Genomic DNA, 22,607 nt, shown 5'->3' on the forward strand with positions numbered 1-22,607 from the left:
AGAAATAATTGGGTTCTATAAGCACCAATAAAACAGCCAGCTCCCCTGTGCTCACTTTGATGAAACCGGGCAAATGCCATATTTCTTGCCAATATGGACATGTGGGCTGAAGTGTTGGCTGCATTGAATATTTTACCCGAGTCCTGGAAAGGTAGTTTAGTACCATTTTCAAAAGTGGCCCAGTCGACAACCCTGCCAATTATTTGCTGATTGCCCTAACTGATGTAGACGCTAAGGTCTTTGCCTCTCATCAACAGATTGACTTGGAAAACTGGGCCGCGCAGGAAGGTATAGTCCCAATTAACCAAAGCAGTTTCTGTAAGGGCCAATCTACCATTATCAATTTGTTGTCAGTTACTTTACTAGCTGAAGGGATGTTTTAAAAAGCAAAATGTATTTATTTGTTTCATAGATTTGAAAGCTGCCTTTGATTCAGTTCCACAAGCTCTACTATGGGAAAACCTGGTAGGATGGGCCATTCCACAAAAACTATTGAATGCTATAATAATCCTCCATACCAACACTTGGGCTCAGGTTAAGCTAGCTGACGGTTGTACTCTATCTCAAGAAATTAAAACCTAAAATGGTCTTAAACAAGGCTGTTTCCTTGCAGCCTGCCTTCTTAACCTATTTTTATCAGACCTATTACAGCACCTTGAGCCCGTTAACGCCTATCCTTCAATGGTTGCAAAGGTGTATCTTAGTTATTTACAATATGCATACCATTTTACTGAGCCAAACCCCAATAGGGCTACAAAGATTGAGTAATAAATTTGATGATTATATTTGAATGAATGGCCTGGAATTGAATGCAAAAAAACGCAAATCAAAAGAATCGGCCCAGCAAAACCTAGGACTGATTCATAGAGGGCTAAAGGCAGGCCAATTGAGGTAGTGCAGACAAATAAAGATATGGGTATATTATTTGACAACTGAGTCTTGTTCAAAAGTCACTTTAAAGATTTAAGGGCTAAAACTACAACCTTCATTTATGCTTTTAAATGGTTACATAAATCATTGAGATGCCAATCTTATGACCATCTCCTTAAAGTCACACGAGCAATGTTACAGCCAACTAATACTTATGGAACACCTATTACCGGGGGAAAGATCCAAAATGTTTGGACCCATTAGTTGTTAAGGCCTATAAATCAATTTTAGGGATTCCCAAGAGCAATTGGTTAAGCTGAAATTAGACTGGAGTTTGGCCTGCAAAGATAATCCTTGGTGTCGCAAGGGTCGTTTCTGAAATATATGTACTCTTTGTTCTCATGTGAGCCATATTCCTTAGCTAACACCTTCTGTCATGAAATAATTTACACAGATACCTGGCGATCTTGCATTTTAACCTGCCTCCTGAGTTTTTATGTGCCAATAGGGATCTCAGGATTGACAAAGTCCGGTCTTAAACAAATCCTAAAAAAAAAAGTTAAAACCAACTCATTTAATGCAGATAAGACAGCCTTATTGGAAAAAAACCATGCATGGTTTGTGCTAAACTCACACCAGTCCCTGCAAATCCAGTCTAATCTGAATGTCCATTTCTCGGTTCAAATGAATGGGCATAAATCCAACTAAGGAGGGTATGCCTACTTGGATCCAACAATAGCCAAGTACTAAATGTAGAGTGTGTGGGTGACCACGTGAAACCCTTATTGCATATAGTATGAGCGTGTCCTAAACTGCTTAAAATGCGCTACACACTTAAAAAAAATGATTCCTTTGGGGTAAGATCAGCCCATCAGGCTCTTATTTTATGCCTATCATGTGAGTCGATTCCATCGGTATGTCAAACAACAAAATCTTTAGCAAAAGCTGAAAAACTGCTGGTGTCTGCAACCTACGGGTTATTTTAATGGATTAGAACTTACATTGTAATCAGGATTTAAAGAATATATGAAAACACTGAACATTTTTTATTGCGTATTTGCACAATGGCATACATTGTTTAAACTTAGGCTTTCAGGTAATTTCTGACAACATGCCTTAAAACATATAGAGACACATTTGCACAGTGGTTCATAATGTTTACAGCTCTTGCACCTAGGCACTTTACAGTATATTTGCACAATGTTACATAATGCTTATATTGTATATTGCATATTCGCAGGAATGTGGCCATAATATTTTATTAGTTTTATGATTACAGTGTGACAGTGATAAAAGATTTGGTATCAATGTTCTGGTATGGCATGTCACCATAGAAACATTCTTTTTGGACAGGTGTTCAAAGAAACAGGAAATCGTGTCCTTTATTCAGGATTTTAATGTTTTAATTGCAATGATTTCTGTTGTTCAAGCAATAAAGAACCAATTCAATTCAGTCCAAACCCAGTCTGGGGTTGCATGTGTTCTTGCTGAGAGGAAACCCAGGCTGGTAGTTCAGGCTGGACAGTTCCTGTTGGAGGAGGACAAGGGTTCATTTGCATTTGGCTGCTTCCTCTCTGAGGTGGCATGGTGGGCAAACATAACTGGGCTGAATTGTAGCTTAGAGGAATTTGAAGTGGCTAAAACGAATTCAAGAAATCCCCCATCAGACCTGGAGAGGTGGTTGGTGTATCGCAGAAGCTTGCTGACGGTGATGTAGTGACCGATTTGGTATTCCCAGGGATCAACAGAAGACTTTTAAAGGTCTGGGTGACTTGCAGAGTGAATCCGAAGGAGCGACAGAGGTCCCAGAAGTCAGACTCCACCCCAGCGCTCAGAGCAGCCGCTGACCGAGCCATTCCTTCTACAAACACTTCGGAGAGCATGAAGAGCGCAGAATCAAATCCCCACTCTCTCTAACTAACGTATCCTCTTAGAGGCCCAGTGACCCACCAAAGGGACTTGCCAGTCACATGATCTGATCCTGCATCTAGTAATGCCCTGTGGAGAAGTGTGGCTCAATGATTAGAGCGGCAGACCCTGATGCAGAGGTCTAGCCCGGGACCAGGGTTCAATTCCCCGCCTCGGCGGGTCTTGGGCTCAAAAATTCCACGGACCTGATCATTCTCGCCTCGGTGCCATTCTAATCATGGAGTCCCACTCTGCAACTCTGGGCAATAGCTTGCTTAATCTCCACAACGGCCCCCACAACGCTAAGGATGCCTGGCCTCCACCTTGGGGGTGCTCAGGAGTGGACGCCTCACAGGGAAAGCCAGGATGGAACAGCGGTATTTGTACAAGCGCCTTGAGACCCTTGCGGGTGAGTAGTGCGCTATACAAGTATCAATTTACATTTACATTTACAAGGCTGGCACATTAGGCCTACACTTGGCTTTCCTGTGCAGCACCTGTATAGTTTATGAGGGAGGTTCACAGTGTTGCTCCCTCTGAGGTACCTGTTCTGACTCTGAAGGAACACTGACCCTGCTGGCACCAATGCTCTGCCTGTTGGAAGCTTGATCTCTTCCCGATAGTGCTGTGTGAATTCAGAGTGAGTGAGGCGCTACTGCACTGAGGAAGCACACTATCATAACAAAATAAACATAAAAGAGCATTCAGAGTAACGATCAGGGCTGTAGCCTCTTCCAGATGTGAGAATGCAACTTCTGAGCCATAAGAGATATCCAAGAATTTGTGCTCTCTGGAAATAGCGTTGCACTGCCTGCCCTCTACACGCTGCTGGGTGCAATTTTCATTTAACATATGGGGGTCTATTTACTAAGAATTTACTCTGGGTTTGCATTTTAAAAGTGATGCAAATTAATGCTAAATCTTTTGTTACCGATTTACTTTCCAGCAGAAAACCTGATTAAGGCTGGAAAATCATTTGAAAGTAATTAAAAGCAGCACATAGCGCTGCCTTGCATTACTTGGCATACCATGGGTGGTGCACAGGCACAAGGCTGGCTTAAGCCCTGGTGGCGCCCGGTTCAACAATGCTGTTTGGCTCCCTTCAATTAGAGCTACCACACAGCAAAAGTGCCCCTCACCTGTCCATAGCGCCTCTCTCAGATACATTTTTTGTTATCAAGCGCTGGTAAAGGCTGGCTTTACTAATCCACTCAGCTATCCACGTAAAATGCACAAAACTCTGATCTCTCTCTCTAGCAAGAACATTAATCACAAGAGTTATTGTGATATTCTCATTGCTGCCTGAAAGCTGCACGCACAAGGAGCTCTGCTGCAGGTGCCTTTAAACTGTACATTATTGCTAAACACAGCTTACTCTCTGAGGTCAGTGCCCCCCTTCCAGGTCAATGCCCAGTGCGGCGCACCGGTGGTACCACCGTAAAGCCACCTTGCATGGGCATTCCAATTCAACAACCCCAGGTTTCTGACACTAAACCTGATTTACTTAAAAAGTAGACAAGGTTTAGTGTCAGAAATTAGTGCCTATTTCAGATAGGCGCCTAGGAGGAGAAATGCTATTTTTCTCCTTTATTTTCCAACTTTGCATGTGTGCTGCACTGTGCAGGTAGTGTAGACATAGCTTTTTGTACTGGAATGGAATCCTTCCAGTACAGACCCTATGCTTGACTCATGGAGAGACCCTTGCACGGATGCACATTTCTGCACAGTGTCAGGGAGAGGAGACGAGTGAGAATATGGGGCTCTCCTGCTCGCAGAACAGGGCACATCTGTGGCTGTGGCTTTGTGCTGGGTATGAAACTTGTAAATCTGGCCCTGGGACTTTAAAGAGGAGGGCAAGCTCTGAGTCCTCAAAACTACTAAAATGTTGTCAGAAACCTCTCAATACTAGGCAGAATACCTGGCTGGTCACACCACATTCTTACTGCAACTGGGAGTCAGCATACAAGAGCATTGATTTAAAGTAAAGCGGGAGGCGGATTCAGCCCCAGTCTGTGAAGAAAGCATCACTCATGATGAACCAGAATGAAGCACATCCAGTCACGGATGTATGACGTTACAACGCATACTTTTACAACGCATGCACTTACAACGCAATTTTTACAACGCAACATCCACTACAACGCATTCCATTACATCGCATGACACTACAACGCATTTTTTAAAACTACCTTTACAACGCATTCCATTACAACGCATAATATTACATTGCATTTAAGGTAAGTATTGGATAGTATAGGGGTAAAAATTACTATTCTAACTCCAGGGGGTGCAACAGTAGGGTAAGTGTTGGATAGTATAGGGGTAAAAATTACTATTCTAACTCCAGGGGGTGCAACAGTAGGGTAAGTGTTGGATAGTATAGGGGTAAAAATTACTATTCTAACTCCAGGGGTGCAACAGTAGGGTAAGTGTTGGATAGTATAGGGGTAAAAATTACTATTCTAACTCCAGGGGGTGCAACAGTAGGGTAAGTGTTGGATAGTGTAGTGTAATATTATGCGTTGTAATGGTATGCGTTGTAAAGGTAGTATGCGATGTAATGGAATGCGTTGTAAAGGTAGTTTTTAAAAATGCGTTGTAGTGTCATGCGATGTAATGGAATGCGTTGTAGTAGATGTTGCGTTGTAAAAATTGCGTTGTAAGTGTAGTGCGTTGTAAAAGTTGCGTTGTAAAGGTTGTTCCCCTCCAGTCACACACCTTTATTTCAGCATTACCAGCTTTGAATGCGGCAAGCCTCATCTCGCAAGAGCACTTAACAGAAATTACCACAGGCAATAAGCAGATATTAAGGATTCCTCGACAGCATTCTGATCTCACTCATCCTTCTCTAGCTTTGAAGTATGAACGTCAGTCCTATGGACCAGGGATGCAAACATTTGTGCCAGCACTCAAGTTAAATCGGAGAGAGTATACTTTTAGCCTCCAAACATGCTTTCAAGAAGTTCTCGGCCCATCTGGCGGCCTGCAGGTGTACACATGGCCTTCTTCCAGAGCACCAAAAGGGATCCTCCTGGGGGTGGGAAGCAGAGAAGGACACCATGACCATCTTAAGAAAATAGATATGACTTAGTCCAGGATTCTTACAGAGAAACAAAACAATAACAACATTCCTTTCTTATTTTTTGACATATGATGGAACAAGTTGCAATTTACACATGTGTAATTTACACATTATTTACAAAGTCACATGACAATTGCACTGATTTGTAAAATATCGGAGATGGTGTAGTCTAATGGCTTGTGTGGTTGACTTCGAAGCTGGGGAACCTAGTTCGAGTCTTGGCAGGGACGCTCAAAATCCTGTCATTATGGGCAAATCACTTAATCTCCCCGTTCCTTACAAAAACAAGCATTTGCAATGGAATCGGTCTCACCTTTGGGGCCTTATAGGTATTTAGCTATGCACCTTATTATCTATGGGACCACCTGCACTCACTTTTTAATTAAAGCCCATTGCCATGTAGCGTGATGCCATAAGCAAACTCCGGTATGGAATTTTTTAGCTTATGTTTACTGCGATAAAGTGAAACTATGAGTGGAAAACATTCAAAACAAGCGCCAACAAATTAATATACTTTTTTTATTTATTTTAGTTTTCATTATGTTGTTAGCAATAATGACTTCAGGATAAACACGAGCCACAGAAACACCATATATTGAGGCACGCATTACATCTAAGTAATTAAAAACATTCCTGGAGATGGAAAGGCAGCTGCCTCCTGTTTCAATCTTAGTCCACTGGCTATCACGGTTAACCACACACCAGAGAAGCCATTGGCTTCCTCGACCCCGTCAGTCGAGACAGTTCCTGTTCCTCTTCCTGTCAAAGTAACTGAATCATGGTGAATATCGCCACGTGTGGCGCAAACGAGTAAGGAGGTGTCACCAGCCGCTCTGGATGTGGGTGGAGATTACGGTCCTTGGTTGGCAGTGTCCGCTCTTGAAGAAAGTTATCAAGGGGGCTGCCTCTTCTGCTAGGATTTGAGTGAAGCCCGTTCAACGAAGGCACAACAATTAAACGAAGCCTATGACTGCAGGCTGTTGTGTCCTGCTGGACACAGTCTAGTGTCTCTGCTAACCACTCCCCCGAGGGCTGACACACACACACACACCCCCTCACCCATCCAACACGGGAGTCACCAGTCAGGTGACCCCGCAAATAAAAGAGCCCGAGTGCACGTGCTCTGGGCTAGTTTTGCAGTACAGTACACAAGTGTCTGTGTCGTCACTTCTACATTATGCGGGCCTAGGGCCCAGAACCTATCACTGGCGACGAGTGGGACTTGCCCGCCCGTGTAGCCGCCGTTTGTGAAGGTGATGGGTGTGGCCCGTGTCAAGGGCACCCGCTGTGCTGAGGCGCCGGAAGCACCCGGTAGCCCGCGAGGCATGTGAAGAGCCCTGGGGCAGAACGAGGTGATCGGGAGCCCAACCCGCAACTGATGTGCCCGTGAATACATGGCGGCACCCGGCCGCAGTGAGACCTGCGTCGAGACAGCATGAGCCCCAGGCGGTGAGCAGCCGAGCCAGTGGCAACCCCCTGCCAGCAGCCTGATCGCCCACGAGGCGTGTGAAGAGCCTGCGGCATGACCCCTGCCACAAACCAGCTGAGGCCTGACGGGGGAGAAGAAGCGGAGGGGGGGCCCACCTCATAGTTGAAGTGCCTGCAAACTGCGCGGGCGTGAGGTGTGCCGCGGGTTAAGGGACCTTGCAGCGAGAGTCGCCCCCTCCAACCTCCCAAGAAAAGAAGAGAAGGAGAGATCTCCCTATGATCATGCCCAGCAGCTGCCATCCACCGATGGAAGAATTGAGGGGAATAGGGCGAGGTGTTTCCGGACAGAGGAGAGACTACGTCGAGTGGAGGTTTTCCATCCACAGAGCCAGCTCTGCGTGACCCTGAGCGGAACTTACACGCCTTGGTGAAGATGAGGCAGGGCACCGGAGTGTATGGTGGCAGCGACACCCTGTAAGGAAGAGGCAAGGTTAGTCGGGTGCCCGCATGAGGTGAGGCACACCCCCAGTAAAGTGAACAAACTGCCGTCAGCAACGCTTACCCCGAGCAGCCCTTGAAGCGAGAGGGTCTGCTGAGAGGGGCAGAGCACACAAAGCGACAGTGTAAGGCACGGCCCCAAATATCGAAAGGAAACGTGAAGGGGTACTCGTCCTGCGGCCTGGATGTGCCCCAAGCAGCAGCCATCTGGAAAAGAGCCCCTGCCACGACGCTGGAGAGCATGTAGCCAGCAGGACACAGGAGCTGCCCTGAACGGGCCCTGCTATCGGCTGGTAATACATTCCACCGGCGAGGGAGAGACCGGGTGTTGCTAATGCTGCAAGGTGCCAGCAGCAGCGCGCCACGCTTCACGCGACTCGTGAAGTGTTTCCCCTCCCCCACGAGGTGAGAGAGCGCCTGAAGCGAGACGCTCTGCATCGGGAACACGGAAAGGAAAAAACACGAAGGTAAACTAACGTGAGGAAGCAGACTGCATCGAAAAGCGCACAACTGCCATCTGGTGGCCAATTGGCGGTACTGCACCCGCTATCGAAAATGCACAGCAATAGGACTGGGACACCACAAAGACGGTGAGCAGTCAAAATATCGAAAATAAAATATCTACCTACACTAATATCGAGTTTTAAATATCGAAGGGACAGAATATCGATGTCAATAATATCTATGGACAGAATATCGACCCGAAGGTAAGTATTTTTATATCGATGTTAGTAATATCGAAGTTAGTAATATCGATATCAAATATATGGGACACACTCATCAGTCACTTCCTTGTCTGGACATGGACTGGACCACTCCCCGAGCCCTCGAGTCACTGTTGCAAGCCCAGCACTGGTCCAGGGTATGCCAGGCCAGACCACTCCGATGACACACCGAGGGGGGGCCATCATTGCTTCCCGTCTCAGGCGTACGAGCGCGTGGTGTGCTGGTCACTGGTCTAGTCATCAGCATGCCAGAGCCACTCCCTGAGGGCAGGTTTGCACACACACCACACCCATCCGGTACAGGCATCACTGGCCATGTGACTCCACCAACATAAGGGCCGACGACGTCACATTCCCCTCTTCCGGTGGTGACTGGATGACGGCCGCTCCATGCTACTCATGCATTAAGGGCCCATGAGTTGTTGCGCACAGGGTTTGTGGCATCCGAGGCCTGGCGGACGGCATAGGCCTACCGCCACGTGGCGCAAACTGAGGTTGCACAGGGTTAGTGGCATCCGAGGCCTTGCGGACGACACAGGCACCCCACCACGAGTCAGTGGCACCTTAAGCTGCTGAGCGTGTGTGCAGCCTGCGATGATGCCCCGTCCCGGTGGTCCGTACATCTCAGGTTTAGTGTGCCCTGCTGGACCGCAGTGTAGGCCAGAGCCAGTGTGCAGCACGGGCCTACGCCATGTGGCGTCACTTCCAGGGTTTGTGGCACCCATTGGGCTGAGCGGGTGTGCAGCCTGCGATGGTGCCGGGTGCACTGGTATGTCCTCTGCCATGGAGTAATCAAGACCCAGCACCAAACGTAAGACCTCTTGGCCTGCAGAGCATGGCTGCATGGTGTGGAGGGTGCCATGTCCGTGGGTCCCGGGCTTGTGGCTTGCAGCAGCACGTGGTGGGACCTCCTGTCTACAAGCCGGCGGTGGAAGGTGACCAGTAAGGCATGGGCGGGCATGCTCTTATGGTGGTGTACCTCTTCTGGTTCAGTTGTTGCATCATCGTCACCAGGGAGTGGCAAGTTGGTAAACTGGACTCTGCGGGTTCGGGGCCTGGGTCTGCAGGGGAGTAGTTCCTCCAATCCAAGGGAGTTCCTTGGTGATTGGTGAAGGCATGGAGGACCTCTGGGGATCTTAGATTCATCACAGTAGCAGGACAAGACAGCATGCCACAATGGCTGAATCTTGAACCACCAGGCAGAGTTTTGCGCCAAAATTCTGCAGTGGGTTCTATGTTCTTGAGTTCAGTAGCTCTTCTTTGTCCGGTTCTTCTTTAGGCCCATTGAATCTGATGATCTGGGTCTAGGGATGCCACCTAAATACTATAACTAGGTGCATTAAAGGAAGGGAAAGTTCCTGATGGAAGGGGCACAACCCTGACAAGATGGAGGAATTTGAAAAGTGGGGTCCACATCACCTGCTCCAACTGAGAGGTGGTGCTGGCTGACTGTGTGAATACCTCATAATCTTACTAATATTCCCTCCTGTCCTCCCACCAAATGTTGGGTCTAAACAGGGACTGTGGCATTCTCCACTAAATGGAGAGGCCTGCATTGTTTTTCAAATGCGGCATGTCCATTAAAGGTTTCTACCCTGGATGTCAGATCCTTCTTTTGGAGGTGTAAAATACACCCTCACCTAGAGCAGGTTCCTGGCCTTTGAGAGTGAAGGCTATCACCCCAGGAGGCCAGATACATGTCTAGTGGTGGCAGACTTGCTGAGACCAGTCGGTCCCCCCTTAGTAGTCAGTAGTGTTTCTGGGGACACCTCTAGGCACACCAAGGTGTGCATTTATTAATAAATCCATCGCTGGCATCAGTGAGGATTTATTAAAACAAGATGTTTGGTACCAAATGTCTGTAAGTAAAGTGAAGCCCTCATAGATCTAAGGAACTCGTACTAACAAGTATGCAGCCCATGATCTCTTTTTTGCTTTCATGTGCAATTACAATTGGACTTGGAGATTATAGGTTCATATCCACACAAGCAGATATGTCAACTCATAGGGTAATCCCTCTTCAGTTCCATTGCCCTAGGTGCCAGGGGTACCATTTACTATGGATTTACAAGAGGGCTGAAGTTGTCCAATTTGTGAAACGAAATCTGGCAGTGGGGACCTGGTTAGCAGCGACCCAGTGCACCTTCAGTTGAAATCACATTATGTTCCAGGCAAAAAGAGGGGCTAATCATGTCAAAAGAGGCACTTTCCTACAGAACTCCCACAAATGAAAGAGGATTAAACTAGCATTTTCATAAAGAGTCTACATGTTCGAACTGGAAGAACCTGGAAAGGCCATCTGCATTTGCATGGTCAGTCCTAGGTCTATGTTCCACTGTAAAGTCCATTTCCTGTGGAGATATAGACCATCCTAACAGTTTGAGATTTTTACCTTTCATTTGAACGTGTGTGTGTGTGTGTGTGTATGATCTGAGTGGGTGTGTGTGTATCTGTGTGGGTATGTGAGGGGGTGTCAGAGTTTCTAAGTAGGTCTTTGAGTGGGTGTGTCACTCTTCGTGTGGGACTTTGAGTGGTATGTGAGTGTTCTGAGAGGGTCTAGGAGTAGGTGTTTCAGTGTCTGAGTGGCTCTGTGTGTGGGTGTGATAGTGTCAAAGTGGATATGGGAGTGGCTATATGAGTGGGCCTCTGAGTGGGTATACCAGTGTCTGAGCGGGTCTGTGAGTGGGTGTGTGAGTGTCTGAGTAGTTCTGTGAGTGGGTATACCAGTGTCTGAGTGGGTCTCTGTGTAGGTGTGTGAGTGTGTAGATATGTTAGAGTGTGTGTGAGGATTGATATATGTATTTTTAATTATTGGTGAGATCAGCCGGTCCATCACGGATTTATAGGGAGGGATCTTGCATGCAGAAAACAAAATTTTAGGTAATTTCTTGCCCATCATACAAACATTTGCCATCTCTGTAATGCAAACATAGGTTCAGGGAACCTCTACCCTGAATCCTTCTTCTAAGTGACACTACTTTTTAGCCCTTTGCACCGTTTCCCTGATACATATAATGGCAGCCATTAAGGGCCCATCTTTGGTATTGTAGATCCGTGGAGGGTCTGGGTCACTAGATATACAATTGTGTTTGTTCCATAATATCTCAAAAACTACTAAACAGATTTACACCCACTTACAAAAAGGGTACTTTATGCCTAATTTGGTGTAATTCTGTCCAGCGGTTCGGACTGTAGTCGCGTTCAAAATCCCTATTGGAAATTGCATGTGGAAAATGTGTTTTGGGGCCCCCTTTTTCTTGGCCAACACTTGACAAAGCACTTCAAAATTTTCAAGTCAGCAGCTGAAGTGAGTGATTAGCTAGTTTATAGGAGGTTTTCATGATGATCCGTCAAACAGCACTAAATATGTTGGCAAAACAATAAAGGCTCTTGCTATGTAACCTAGGTCCTAACTTTGATTATCTATTGGCACAAAATGATTCACACACGCACTCACCGCCATGCAACATCTCATGCAACCACTCAAACAACCACCACATACCCCTTTCAAAACCCATATAAATACTCATGCACCCACTCACTCATGCATAGACACACTCACTCACAGGTACTCACACAGGCAGTCACACATCCATAAAGATACTGATACCCACACTCACTTACTCATACAGATACTAACACATGTACTAAGTCACCTAAAACAGTTTACCACAGGGACGTTAAAGTTAGGCTCCGAGGTCACTCAAAACAAAAACAGTGAAATTCAGCAGTTTTTGTGAGCTGAGCTAACTATAACACATGCACCAAGCAATGCACTGCTTACTACCTCACATATTACACCACTCATAACATGGTCAGAGATATCACTGATGACATCTCAATGACATCAGTGATGACATCATCCACAGACTCACTGACACACCCACTCACTAGTTGAGGTCATAAGCAGTGCATTGTAGGGGCATGAGTTATAGTTATCCCAGTTAACTATAACTGCTGAATTTCACTGGTTTCATGCGAGTGAAATCTGAGTCTAAGTATAATGTCCCTGTAACTTTTGTTTTTTCCTGAGAATTTGTTATGTTTTTTTAAATGCTAATTCCGTACTATAATGGTTTTTAAAGTAGTAGTTGGCTTTGCAGAGTGATGGAGAAAGGGGACGGGGTCTCCGACTAGCTCTCAGGAATTCCACTATGTAGGACTTACAGGAGGTACCAGGAGGGCTTCTTGGCCCCCAAGGTCCCTCAGGAGTAAAGTGGATGTCATTCCCTAACCAATAGTGTGCCTGGAGCCGTGTTTGCATAGTGAGACTAAGACTTTCTGCTGCTGGAGACATTGCCTGTGTTGGCACTCAAGGCTACCTTGCAAGACACAGAGACTTCAAATATGGGGTAGGGGTGAGTGTATGCTGTCTAGAAACGGATTTCTACCAGAGGCATACCTATCCAGTCCAAATTCCCAAGTGTAGACAAGCTCAGAAACTTCCCTTAAACTGCATGTGTACCAGACACCGCTCCACTGCCACATGTATGTTTATTTGAGAATGTGTATTATTAACTATCAAAGAGAGAGAGAGGATTAGAGAGCTACTCCCTATCCCCTGAGGTAGTGTATCTAATCGAAGAGAACTAGTTAGACATGATTGTAGGCTAAGAAATATATGGTTGATGATGTACGGTAAAGAAAAGTGGAAAACACAAGGCGGTGGATGAAGGTGGAAGACCCTTGTGTAAACCTGTGTGGCTGCTTCGGATCTCCATTGATCATCAACGGAGATCTGAAGCAGCCACACAGGTTTACACGAGGGTCCTGAGTGTCCATGTAAGCCAGCACCCCTGCTGGAATCTCATGGGGTACTTGCAGCAAATCACCAGTGAATGCCTTGAGAGGGAAGCCCCCTCTCACATATAGTACACCTTAGCGAGTGCAACACATTTTTCTGGTCTAACACGAAAGCTAGCATAGATCACACTTTTCACATATCACTAAGGTCCTGATGAAAGCCAGTTTATACAATAAGGCCTGGCTGAAACATGTAGACCACCCACTGGATGCAGGAGTACCCTAAAATCACTCCACCTACATCCACCACCTTGTTTTTACCACTGCCAGAGGCCCAATCATTAAAGAAAACACCTGTGGGTAATGGGACCACTGACTGTGTTTAAACTATCACTTTCACATCACCATCACTGCACACTCAGTAACGTACCTGCTCTGCTGTAATACACGCATTGAAGCACACCCGGCACACATTTAGTGTCATCGGGTGGGCCCGATGATGAAGCATGCCACCAACTAGGTTGATGGGTGAGGGCTTTATAAAAAGAAATAAGATTTTTATTTACCAAAGATCGTCAACCATACATTTCTTAGCCTACAATCACGTCTAACTAGTTCTCTTTGATTAGATATATATATATTTGAGAAAGTGCACATTTGCCCATTTTGGGTCTGCTTCAAGTTGGTGTTAGTTTTTGTAAACGAAGACAGGTCTGGATGTGTTAGCACTTTCGGTTTCCTTTAAATCTCTAGGTGATTTTGCTAATCTGCCCAAGTAATGCCCCCTGACACTAAGCAAGCCAAAGCAGTGTTTGTGCCATACAAGTGCATTTTTACCACACAGAATATTTCTGGTATAAAGCCTGAGTAAACAAGGGCCTAAGAGAGCACAGGTGAGTGATATTAGGCAAATAAATTAGGGAAGAGTACACTGGATGGGTGAGCATTAGGAGGGGCAGACCACATCAGATGGAGGAGGAGGGAGGAGTAGCAGAGAATATTTTGAAAGTGAAGAGACTGAGTTGGTTCATGTTATGATGCTGTGTGTGTTACTTTTCAATCAAACTGGGTACAGAAAGATAGGCAGCACCAACACAATGGTGTACAGAGAATTGGAATTACAATGTAAAACAAAAAGGTTAGAAGTGAATGTTTGCAAAAGCCTGATCTGCATATGCACCGTCTCTATCTTTAGTGTCACAGTGCGCAAACAAAAAAGAAATTAGGATGTGGCACTAAGTGAGCAATAGTATCTGAGAACCTTTTAAGTCTCCCTTCGATCACCTGAAACAATATGTTTTAACTGTGTAATTGTTGAAAATACATATCAAAAACGCAATGGCCATATTTACACAGAATTTGCTATGAGTATAAGGTATTGTCTCATGTAAATTTCCTGGTGTACTCCTGGACTTCATGAGTAAGCCAGGAGTACTCATAATTTACTCCTGAATTACCCCTGCAACTGAGACATACACCCAAATCCCAGCAAATCTTCTATGAATTGGGTCCCATGTTTATAATCTGATTTGACAATCTTGAAAGACACATATGAGATCTTTAAAATTTAAAGGAAAGGTGTTTTCTAAATTATATGATGACTTTTGTTTTCCTTTTTTCTTTTCCCGTTCTGTAATAAATGAACAACATCGTTCACTGGTTAAGAGTCACTTGACCGTGGGCTGATACATGAAGATTTTGTTCTGACTTTCACTTATAGTATGGCTGGTCTACTAATGGATTCCATGAGTTACCCATTAGAACTAGAAGAGTAAGTCACACAGGAGCAGTTCCCTCTAAAGAGCAGAGAAGTGTCACCCCACCTGATGTGAGCACAGCAGGTTCACACAAATTTGCCACCGGCTTGCAGTGTTTACAGTGGGAGTGTGCGGGCAGGGGGTGGGGCTGATTCCTGTGATTGCAGGATGACTGCTGTCCCTACCAGTGAGCATGTTGGATTGCCCAGCTGTCTTGCTACAGCCAGCCTGACATGCACACTGCTGACCCAGCAATCCCACTGCTGTGAAAGAGCCGGGGGATTGCTGGCTCTGACCCCCAGCCTCAAAACGAGCGCTGTGTTAGCCTGCTCCAACCAATTCAGGAGCTGCTCTCATTCAAGGAAGTCCTTCCCTTTCCTGCTCGTTATCTCCAGGGTCCCTTCGGTAGTCGAGAGACACACAAGACGGGACGGAGGGCCAGCAGCATCATTCAAGGTGAGCTTATTGGCATCGCGCCCCCCCATATTTAATGCTGACTGCTGCCACTGAGGTCACACCTAATCATAGCAAATTGAATGTAAATATGCCTCAGCATTTGTAATTATTGAAGTATGCCAATTTTTTCACGTTTTTTTTTACAGTTGCTCATAAGCAGCATTTAAACCAATAGACCCTTAGTTTTCATGTCAAGAGTCCCACACTGTTGATCTCCTATTTACCTTACATCATGGCATCCTGGAGTTCTGGGTGAGTTTAAAAGACAATCTTTTCACTAATTGCATCTTCCCCTGAACTTAATTGTATAGGTATTTTCTCTTGACCAAGATTCAAAGAAGGACACCTGGAAAGCATCATCAGCCAGGTGTCTAACTGTACTTCTGGAATTTTCATGTGACATCTTCTAATCTCCCTCTATGAATCCTATATAAAATATTATGAGTGGGGAAATGAATCAGACTCTGGAATTGTACACTTTTTATTCTTTTTCTCTGCAGGGGAAGCATTTCTTCCCATGAAGAAAGACCATTGCCTACGTTTCCAGATGTGGTGGGTGATCTGTTCCCATTCACATTCTTGAAGCCCTCTCATGGATTAAGATTATGAGTATTTCCAGAGTGGCACATGGTTGAATCGCAGACTGTGACTGTACACAAATAGACATGCTTTTTGGGGGTTCCAAACTTCCAACACAAACATGCCTTGGGACACTCTGTTCCCATCCATTGAGTGGAATTTACAGCTGCAGAGTTCTTGGCACTCGTAGTGGATAAGTCTGAGGTTGTGAATGCATTTACACCAAATGTATGTTTATGACCACAAATACCCTGAGGAAGAGTGCCCTCCCAGGCTTTTTCCATCAATAAGTGATGAATCTGATCAAAGAAACAATAAGGATGCTCGATCATTTTCAACTCTCTACATATATTAAACATTTCAAAACATATGAATGAAAACGCATACATACCACTCAAGGTATTCAAGGCCCTCAGCATCTTTAACGCTGCGCAGACTGCATTTTGTTTCAGTGTGAAATCATGGATGAATGGGCATTTATCGCCATCCCTCAAAATGCGGGGAGGTAAAACCTCCTGAAATGTTTGTATATTTTGATAGTCAGTTCCAAAGTGGGTAGCAGCAATGAAGTGCACTGCTGCTGCCCAGTCCTCACCAAATCTTGCCTCAGGGCTTGGCATATATTGTAATCTAAAATAAAAAAACAAAGAAAAAGGAATCAGAGATGTAAAGTACTCTTGAATTCAGAACAAACCATACAACTGCACATGGTGAAACTTGACCCCATTCAGTAGAATATTCACGAGTGATCTGGTCACCAAGTGCCAAAAAATAAGAAAAATATAATAGCCAGACATCCTCTAAACCTGGATGCAACATTAAAAGAATATTATTTCTCACCTGTCACATCCTAACGAGGTTCTTTCAGAAGTGGTACCTAACAGTGGGCTGAGAAGAAAAGTAAAATAGGTTTGCCCTTGGAAGCAAGATCAGGAACTCGTTTCCAAAAAAGCATGGATGTTGACAGTAGGATTAGAAAAGACACATGGGGGCATATTATCAAGAACGGCCTTAAAATTCTTGCCGCTTTAGCGGCAGGCCGCTAAAGCCGCGATAATAGGCTTGATAATATGCCCTTGAGAATTCCAATAGAAGCCCAGTTTCACACCAGAACATGGGCCTCTATTGGAATTCTCAAGCCCATTATCACCGTTTTAAGGGCAGTTTCCTGCCGCTAAAACGGCGATAATGGGCTTGATAATATGCTCTATGGAATTCCAATTGAAGCCCATGTTAGATGTGAAGGACATCTAACCTGAGCTTCTATTGGAATTCCACAGAGCATATTATCAAGCCCATTAACGCCGTTTTAGCGGCAGTTTTCTGCCTCTAAAGCAGCGATAATTTTATCGCCTGTCTTGATAATATGCCCCATAGTGTGTATTTCCTGGAGACATGATATTTCAGGGGGTAGAATGTGCATTTCGTGATGGGCAAGACTGCCTTTTTTTGCACTCCTAAGCCCTTTGATGTTCTGTGTTTTATTGTATGCTTGTTAGAAGACATGTATACCAGATGTCACCCTTGCAATCTCTTTTTAGCTTTTTTTTCTTGTTAAATCTTACCAACCCTCCATGGCCAATGAGCCATTTCCCTCCCCATCTAACTCATTTCTTTTCTTTTCTTCACAATAATGTTGCAACTCTAAGGAGCTATGTGACTCTATGTAGCTAGGCCATGGTCATTTCTCAAAGTCATGAAGACCATTGCAAAAAGAATCAACACAACCATTTGCAGCAGGGGATGCATTGAAGATTGATGTAATGGTCGTACCTCTGCTTTTACACAAGGAATACGCAAAGCAAGACAATCGTATCTTTTTGAACTAGGATTCAGCTTGTTATAGCCCATGCTTTAGTAATCATTTGGAATCATCCTAACCAAGAGCAGATGTGAGGAATTGGGTTGTTGGTTTGGGGGGTAGGGCTTGGTGTGATCCTTTCTCAAGCAAGAGCCAAAATCCTTATCAGGGTGAACTACAAAAGATACCAAGTTAACCTGTGCCTGCCCCTCTAGTACCTTGTCACAAAAGCAGTCAGGCTCAAATTTGAGACAATGTGTAAGTGTTTATGTAGCACATAAACTGTAATATACTCAAAATACAACACAAGGAAAATCCTACACCAAATAAGAAAAAGAGAGTAGAATTCAATAAATTATTTGACACCAAAATGACAAAAATTCAATAGGCACAACAGGAGATTTGTCATTTCAAAAATGTAGGTAAGTACAGTGCTTAAAAACACAAAGCACCACTCATGGATATTTGGATGCGCTACTCCCGCTGGAAGCCACAGGTCTATGGTGACTGTCAGGAGCAGGGGCTTGAAACTGATACCAGCTTGGTCCCACTGTAAAAGTTAAGTTCTCAAAGTCTAGTGTGCGGAGTCCAGTTTTTGGTGGAGGTCACGAGGAGCAGGGAAAGTATTGCAAAGGTCATTTGCTGTAGCCAAAGAGCAGGACAGGCATTGATTTAGCATAAAGATTCTGTTAAGGGTCACGGACAGTCTTTGCTGGTGCTTTGCATTGTTGGTCACTTGGGGCAAGCGTTGCTGTAGCACAATTACAAGTGCCCGCATTGGTGGCAGTCACTGTAGCGTAAAGAGTCGGGTTCACCGGACGTTTGCATTATCAGGCAGAAAGATCTTGATATGAATGGGCCCATTCGTGGTCATGAAGAACCCAAGACTTGAGTATTTCTCCTTTGTGGACAGAGAAGTGCACTCTGATTCCAACCAATGGGCTAGGACCTTTGGGGGCCCTCTTGGGGATCAAGAAATCACAATGCAGAGGCCAGCAGGTCTCAGGCAGGTCCAGATATGGGCCACAATAGGTCTAGTGCAGCAGATCAACTGGGCAGTTGCAGGCAGGACTCCGGAGCTTGTTATGTCACTGAAGCTCTGAACAGGAATTCAGTCAGCTGACTCACTCAGGAAGCCTGGGACAAAGGGAATAGGTACAATCTTCATACTCAAGCAGCAGAGCAGGCACTCAGCAGCAGGGCAGTCTTTTTCTATGGTACCCACAGGATCAGAGTGGGCCTGGGGGTCCTATTTTTATATCTGATGCTAGTTTTGAAGTGGAAGATATTTCTGAAGCTTTCCCTCAAAAAAAGTGTCTTGAATTTCCTACCTTCCTGCCCTTGCCCCAGGATGCCTGAAGTCACAAAAGGCTAGTGTGAAGTTCTTTGTGTATGTCCTGAGGCAGTGTGGCTGCTCTACCCCGCGCAACTCAACCACTAAGTGTTGACCCCTGAGCTCCATTGCAGGGTGTTCTAGGCCCTCTTCCATCTGCAGGCTCCTACCTGCACCTCAACCCTGGTGGCCCAGTGGGAGAGCACTGTGCTCTTCTGCTGCTTAGTCCCACCTTGAATCTTTTTCTCTTTTTTGTATCTGTTTATGTTTTATCTCTCTGTTGTCTTTCCTTCTGTTTCTCTCTTTTTCCTTCTTTTCCTCTATTACTGTGCTGCTTTCTCCTCATGCTTTTACCCCGCTGCTGCTGCCCCGTGACCCCTCCCCACTCCAGTGTGTCCTTCCTGTCTCCCAGCTGACCCACCCTCCCCTGATCCCTAGTTAGTGGCGTCCACTCTGCAACAAGAAGAGCAAGACCACTGACCTGGTCAGTGTGACTGCTCTCCCCCGTGCAGCTCCAATACTAAGTGTTGGACCCTGAGCCCCCTGAGATATTTTGCAAGATGTTCAAGGCCCTCTTCCACCTGCAGGCTCCTGCCTGTGCCTCATCCCTGCTGGTCCAGTGGGAGAGCACCTTGCTCTTCTGCCTCTCTACCCCTCTTGCCTCATTTTCTCTTTTCTATCCCTTTATTTTTTATCTTATTTCTCTCTCTGTTGTCTTTCCTTCTGTTTCTCTCTGTTTCCTCCTTGTCCTCTATTCCTGTGCTGCTTTTTTCCCTACACTTTTGGTCTGCTACTGCTGCCCCCACTGCCCCTCCATCCTCCAGAGTGTCCTTCCTGCCTCCTAGTCGACCTGCCCTCCCCTGATCCCAGCACAGCAGCACCTCTGGCGTGGCACGCAAAAGGCAAGCCCATCTGCACCCATCTGTGAGCCAACCATGACCAGAGCCAGAGCCTCTGGTCCTCCGACCCACCTCCGCTATGACTTCAGCAACCTCCACGCTCTTAACCCAGACGCAGCACCAACTGACAGCTTTTGACGCCGAGTAACACCCAAGGTAAGATCTCCTGTCTCCACTGCATCTATACATTCACCCACCTCCGGACACCAGCATCAGCCCCTAGCCTTCTGAACATCACCACTCACAAACCACTTAACTGCATCCTCCTCAACATGCGCTCCCTACTAGAAGCACAGAATAGAAATCTGGGACCTACATGCCCAACGTCGCCTTCCTCACAGAAACGTGGACCAATGTCAACTCTGCGCCAGACATCACCACTGCCATTCCCGATGGATACAATATCCTGTGGAAGGACCGCCTCATCTGCCCAGGAAGAGGCATCACCATCATCCACAAAAGCACCCACCACATGACGACCACCACCCAGGACGACACTATAACCCACATGGAGCACCTCACCTTCTAGAGCCAGACCAGCCCTCAACGACTCTCCACAGAACTCTCATCTGCAGGCCACCCGGCACCTGCGCTTCCTTCACCGACACCATCACTGACCTCAACGCAACCCACTCCCTCGCCTCCACAGACTACATTCTACTCAGAGATCTAAATGTCCACATGGACAACCACGACGACCCCAACACCACCTCTCTCTTATAGAACCTCTCCAACATAGGATGAAGCAACTAGTCACCACCCCCATGCACACAGCAGGACACACACTTGACCACATCTTCGCAAAAGGTAACAACTTCTCCTATAGCCACACCACAGAACTTTATTGGACAGACCACCACTGCATCCACTTCTTCAAAAAACCAACTGTACACAACTATGCCCACCGCCTCCCCCATAGAAGCTCGAACAAAGTCTCAGAACATCAGCTCACCTCCTCCCTCATCAGCACCCCACCATGACTATGCCATAGGCTAACACAGCAGCATGCAACCTCCACCACTGGATCATAAACTGGGCCGACACACCTGCCCCCCCAAGAAAGCCACAGAACGACACATCAAAAAAATAAGCTGGTTCACCCCTGCACTCCAAGAATCTAAACGCTTCTGCCAATGACTCAGAAACATGCACCGCCTACAGAGCAGCCACCACATCACACCATGAATTATCAAATCGACAAAGAAGAAATCCATCCAAGACAGAATCCTCCCCAGCGCTCAGAACACCAAAAAACTCTTCGCCATCATTGTATCTAATTGGAGCAGTCTCCGGCCCTCAAACAAAATGGAAGAAACTGCTACTTGGGGTCAGGTTGGATGTACCCTGACCCCATGGCTGGAATTTGAGGAATCCCTTAGGAGTATAAAATGCAGAAAAACTGTTTTTTCCCACTCAAGATATTTGCGAATTTGCTGCGACCATCAGTGCGACCCCCATGTAACATCGCAATGAATTTGTAAATATATACTGCTACAAACTTGCAAATGTCATTGAAACAATTGAAAAAATAAATATGTTTATACACCAACCCTCAGTCTCCCTTAGGCACTTACAACCCCACTCATTCACCCACTCTGAGACTGATGCTCCCACTGAGAGTTGCACTCAGATACTCATGCGTTCACTCACTGACCCAGTCAGACACTTATATATCCAGTTACAGGTCTACTCAGTCACTCGCACACTAACTCACAGAGTCACTTTGAGGTTCAAGCGTTCACTCACAGACCCAGTCAGAGACTCAGACACCTACTCACAGACCCACTCAGATACTGACACATCCACTCACAGACCCAGTCATACACTGACACAACTACTCACAGACCTATTCAGAGACTTAAGCACCCAGTCAGACTCACTCAGAGACTTACACATCCACCCATAGACATACTCTTACTCTCATGCACCCACTCACAAACTCACTCACTGACTCCTACCCCTACTCCCAGACCCAATCAGAAACTCATGGTACCACTCACAGGCCCACTCAAATTCCATACACTCACTCATAGAGCCACTGAGAGGCTCATTGCGGGAAGCTGGCTCTTTATATAGTGCACTAAAATTAAATACACGCTAAAGAGAGTCCAGTGATTTCCCAATAGGTATGCAGAGGTAAAAGTAGATAATTTGAATGCTCTTTTTGTGGTAATGTGGGTGAGCAATTAGGCTTATCAGAGGGTAGTGCTAAGCATTTGTTGTCACACACAGAGGCAATCAATGAGACACACACTCAAGAATAAATCTGAGATCAATTTGTAAAAATAATGACAATTTTTATGTATTTTTAGAGACCAAGAACACAGTTTTAATGTAAGTATTTTTTGAGTTACGATGTTTAAAGAGATCTGAAAATGTATCACATTTCGGCACAATTACGCACCATAGGAATCAATAGGAAGAAAATAGAAAATTGCATATAAAACAGGCAATGCTTTCACATAGTTCACCTTCTTGTTTTATGTCAATGTTGCATTCAGGTCAAAAGTTCCAGCAGGAGATGTTTG

The 22,607-nt window shown here is 45.6% G+C and overlaps 1 protein-coding gene across 1 annotated transcript in view; it reads right to left on the reverse strand.

The window, feature by feature from the left end:
• Nucleotides 1–1,897: 1,897 nt before the first annotated feature.
• The window catches only part of LOC146822290 (protein LEG1 homolog), a 179,117-nt gene continuing 158,407 nt past the window's right edge, over nt 1,898–22,607 (reverse strand). The window contains exons 5-6 of the mRNA XM_085613381.1: nt 16,438–16,676; nt 1,898–5,809 (exon numbers count right to left, since the gene is read on the reverse strand). Of these exons, the coding sequence (XP_085469507.1) occupies nt 5,715–5,809; nt 16,438–16,676 (334 nt within the window). The 3' untranslated portion in view covers nt 1,898–5,714. The remainder of the gene's footprint in view (nt 5,810–16,437; nt 16,677–22,607) is intronic.

This window comes from Triturus cristatus, chromosome 6 (genome assembly GCF_964204655.1).
Source record: "Triturus cristatus chromosome 6, aTriCri1.1, whole genome shotgun sequence".
NCBI lineage: Eukaryota > Metazoa > Chordata > Amphibia > Caudata > Salamandridae > Triturus > Triturus cristatus.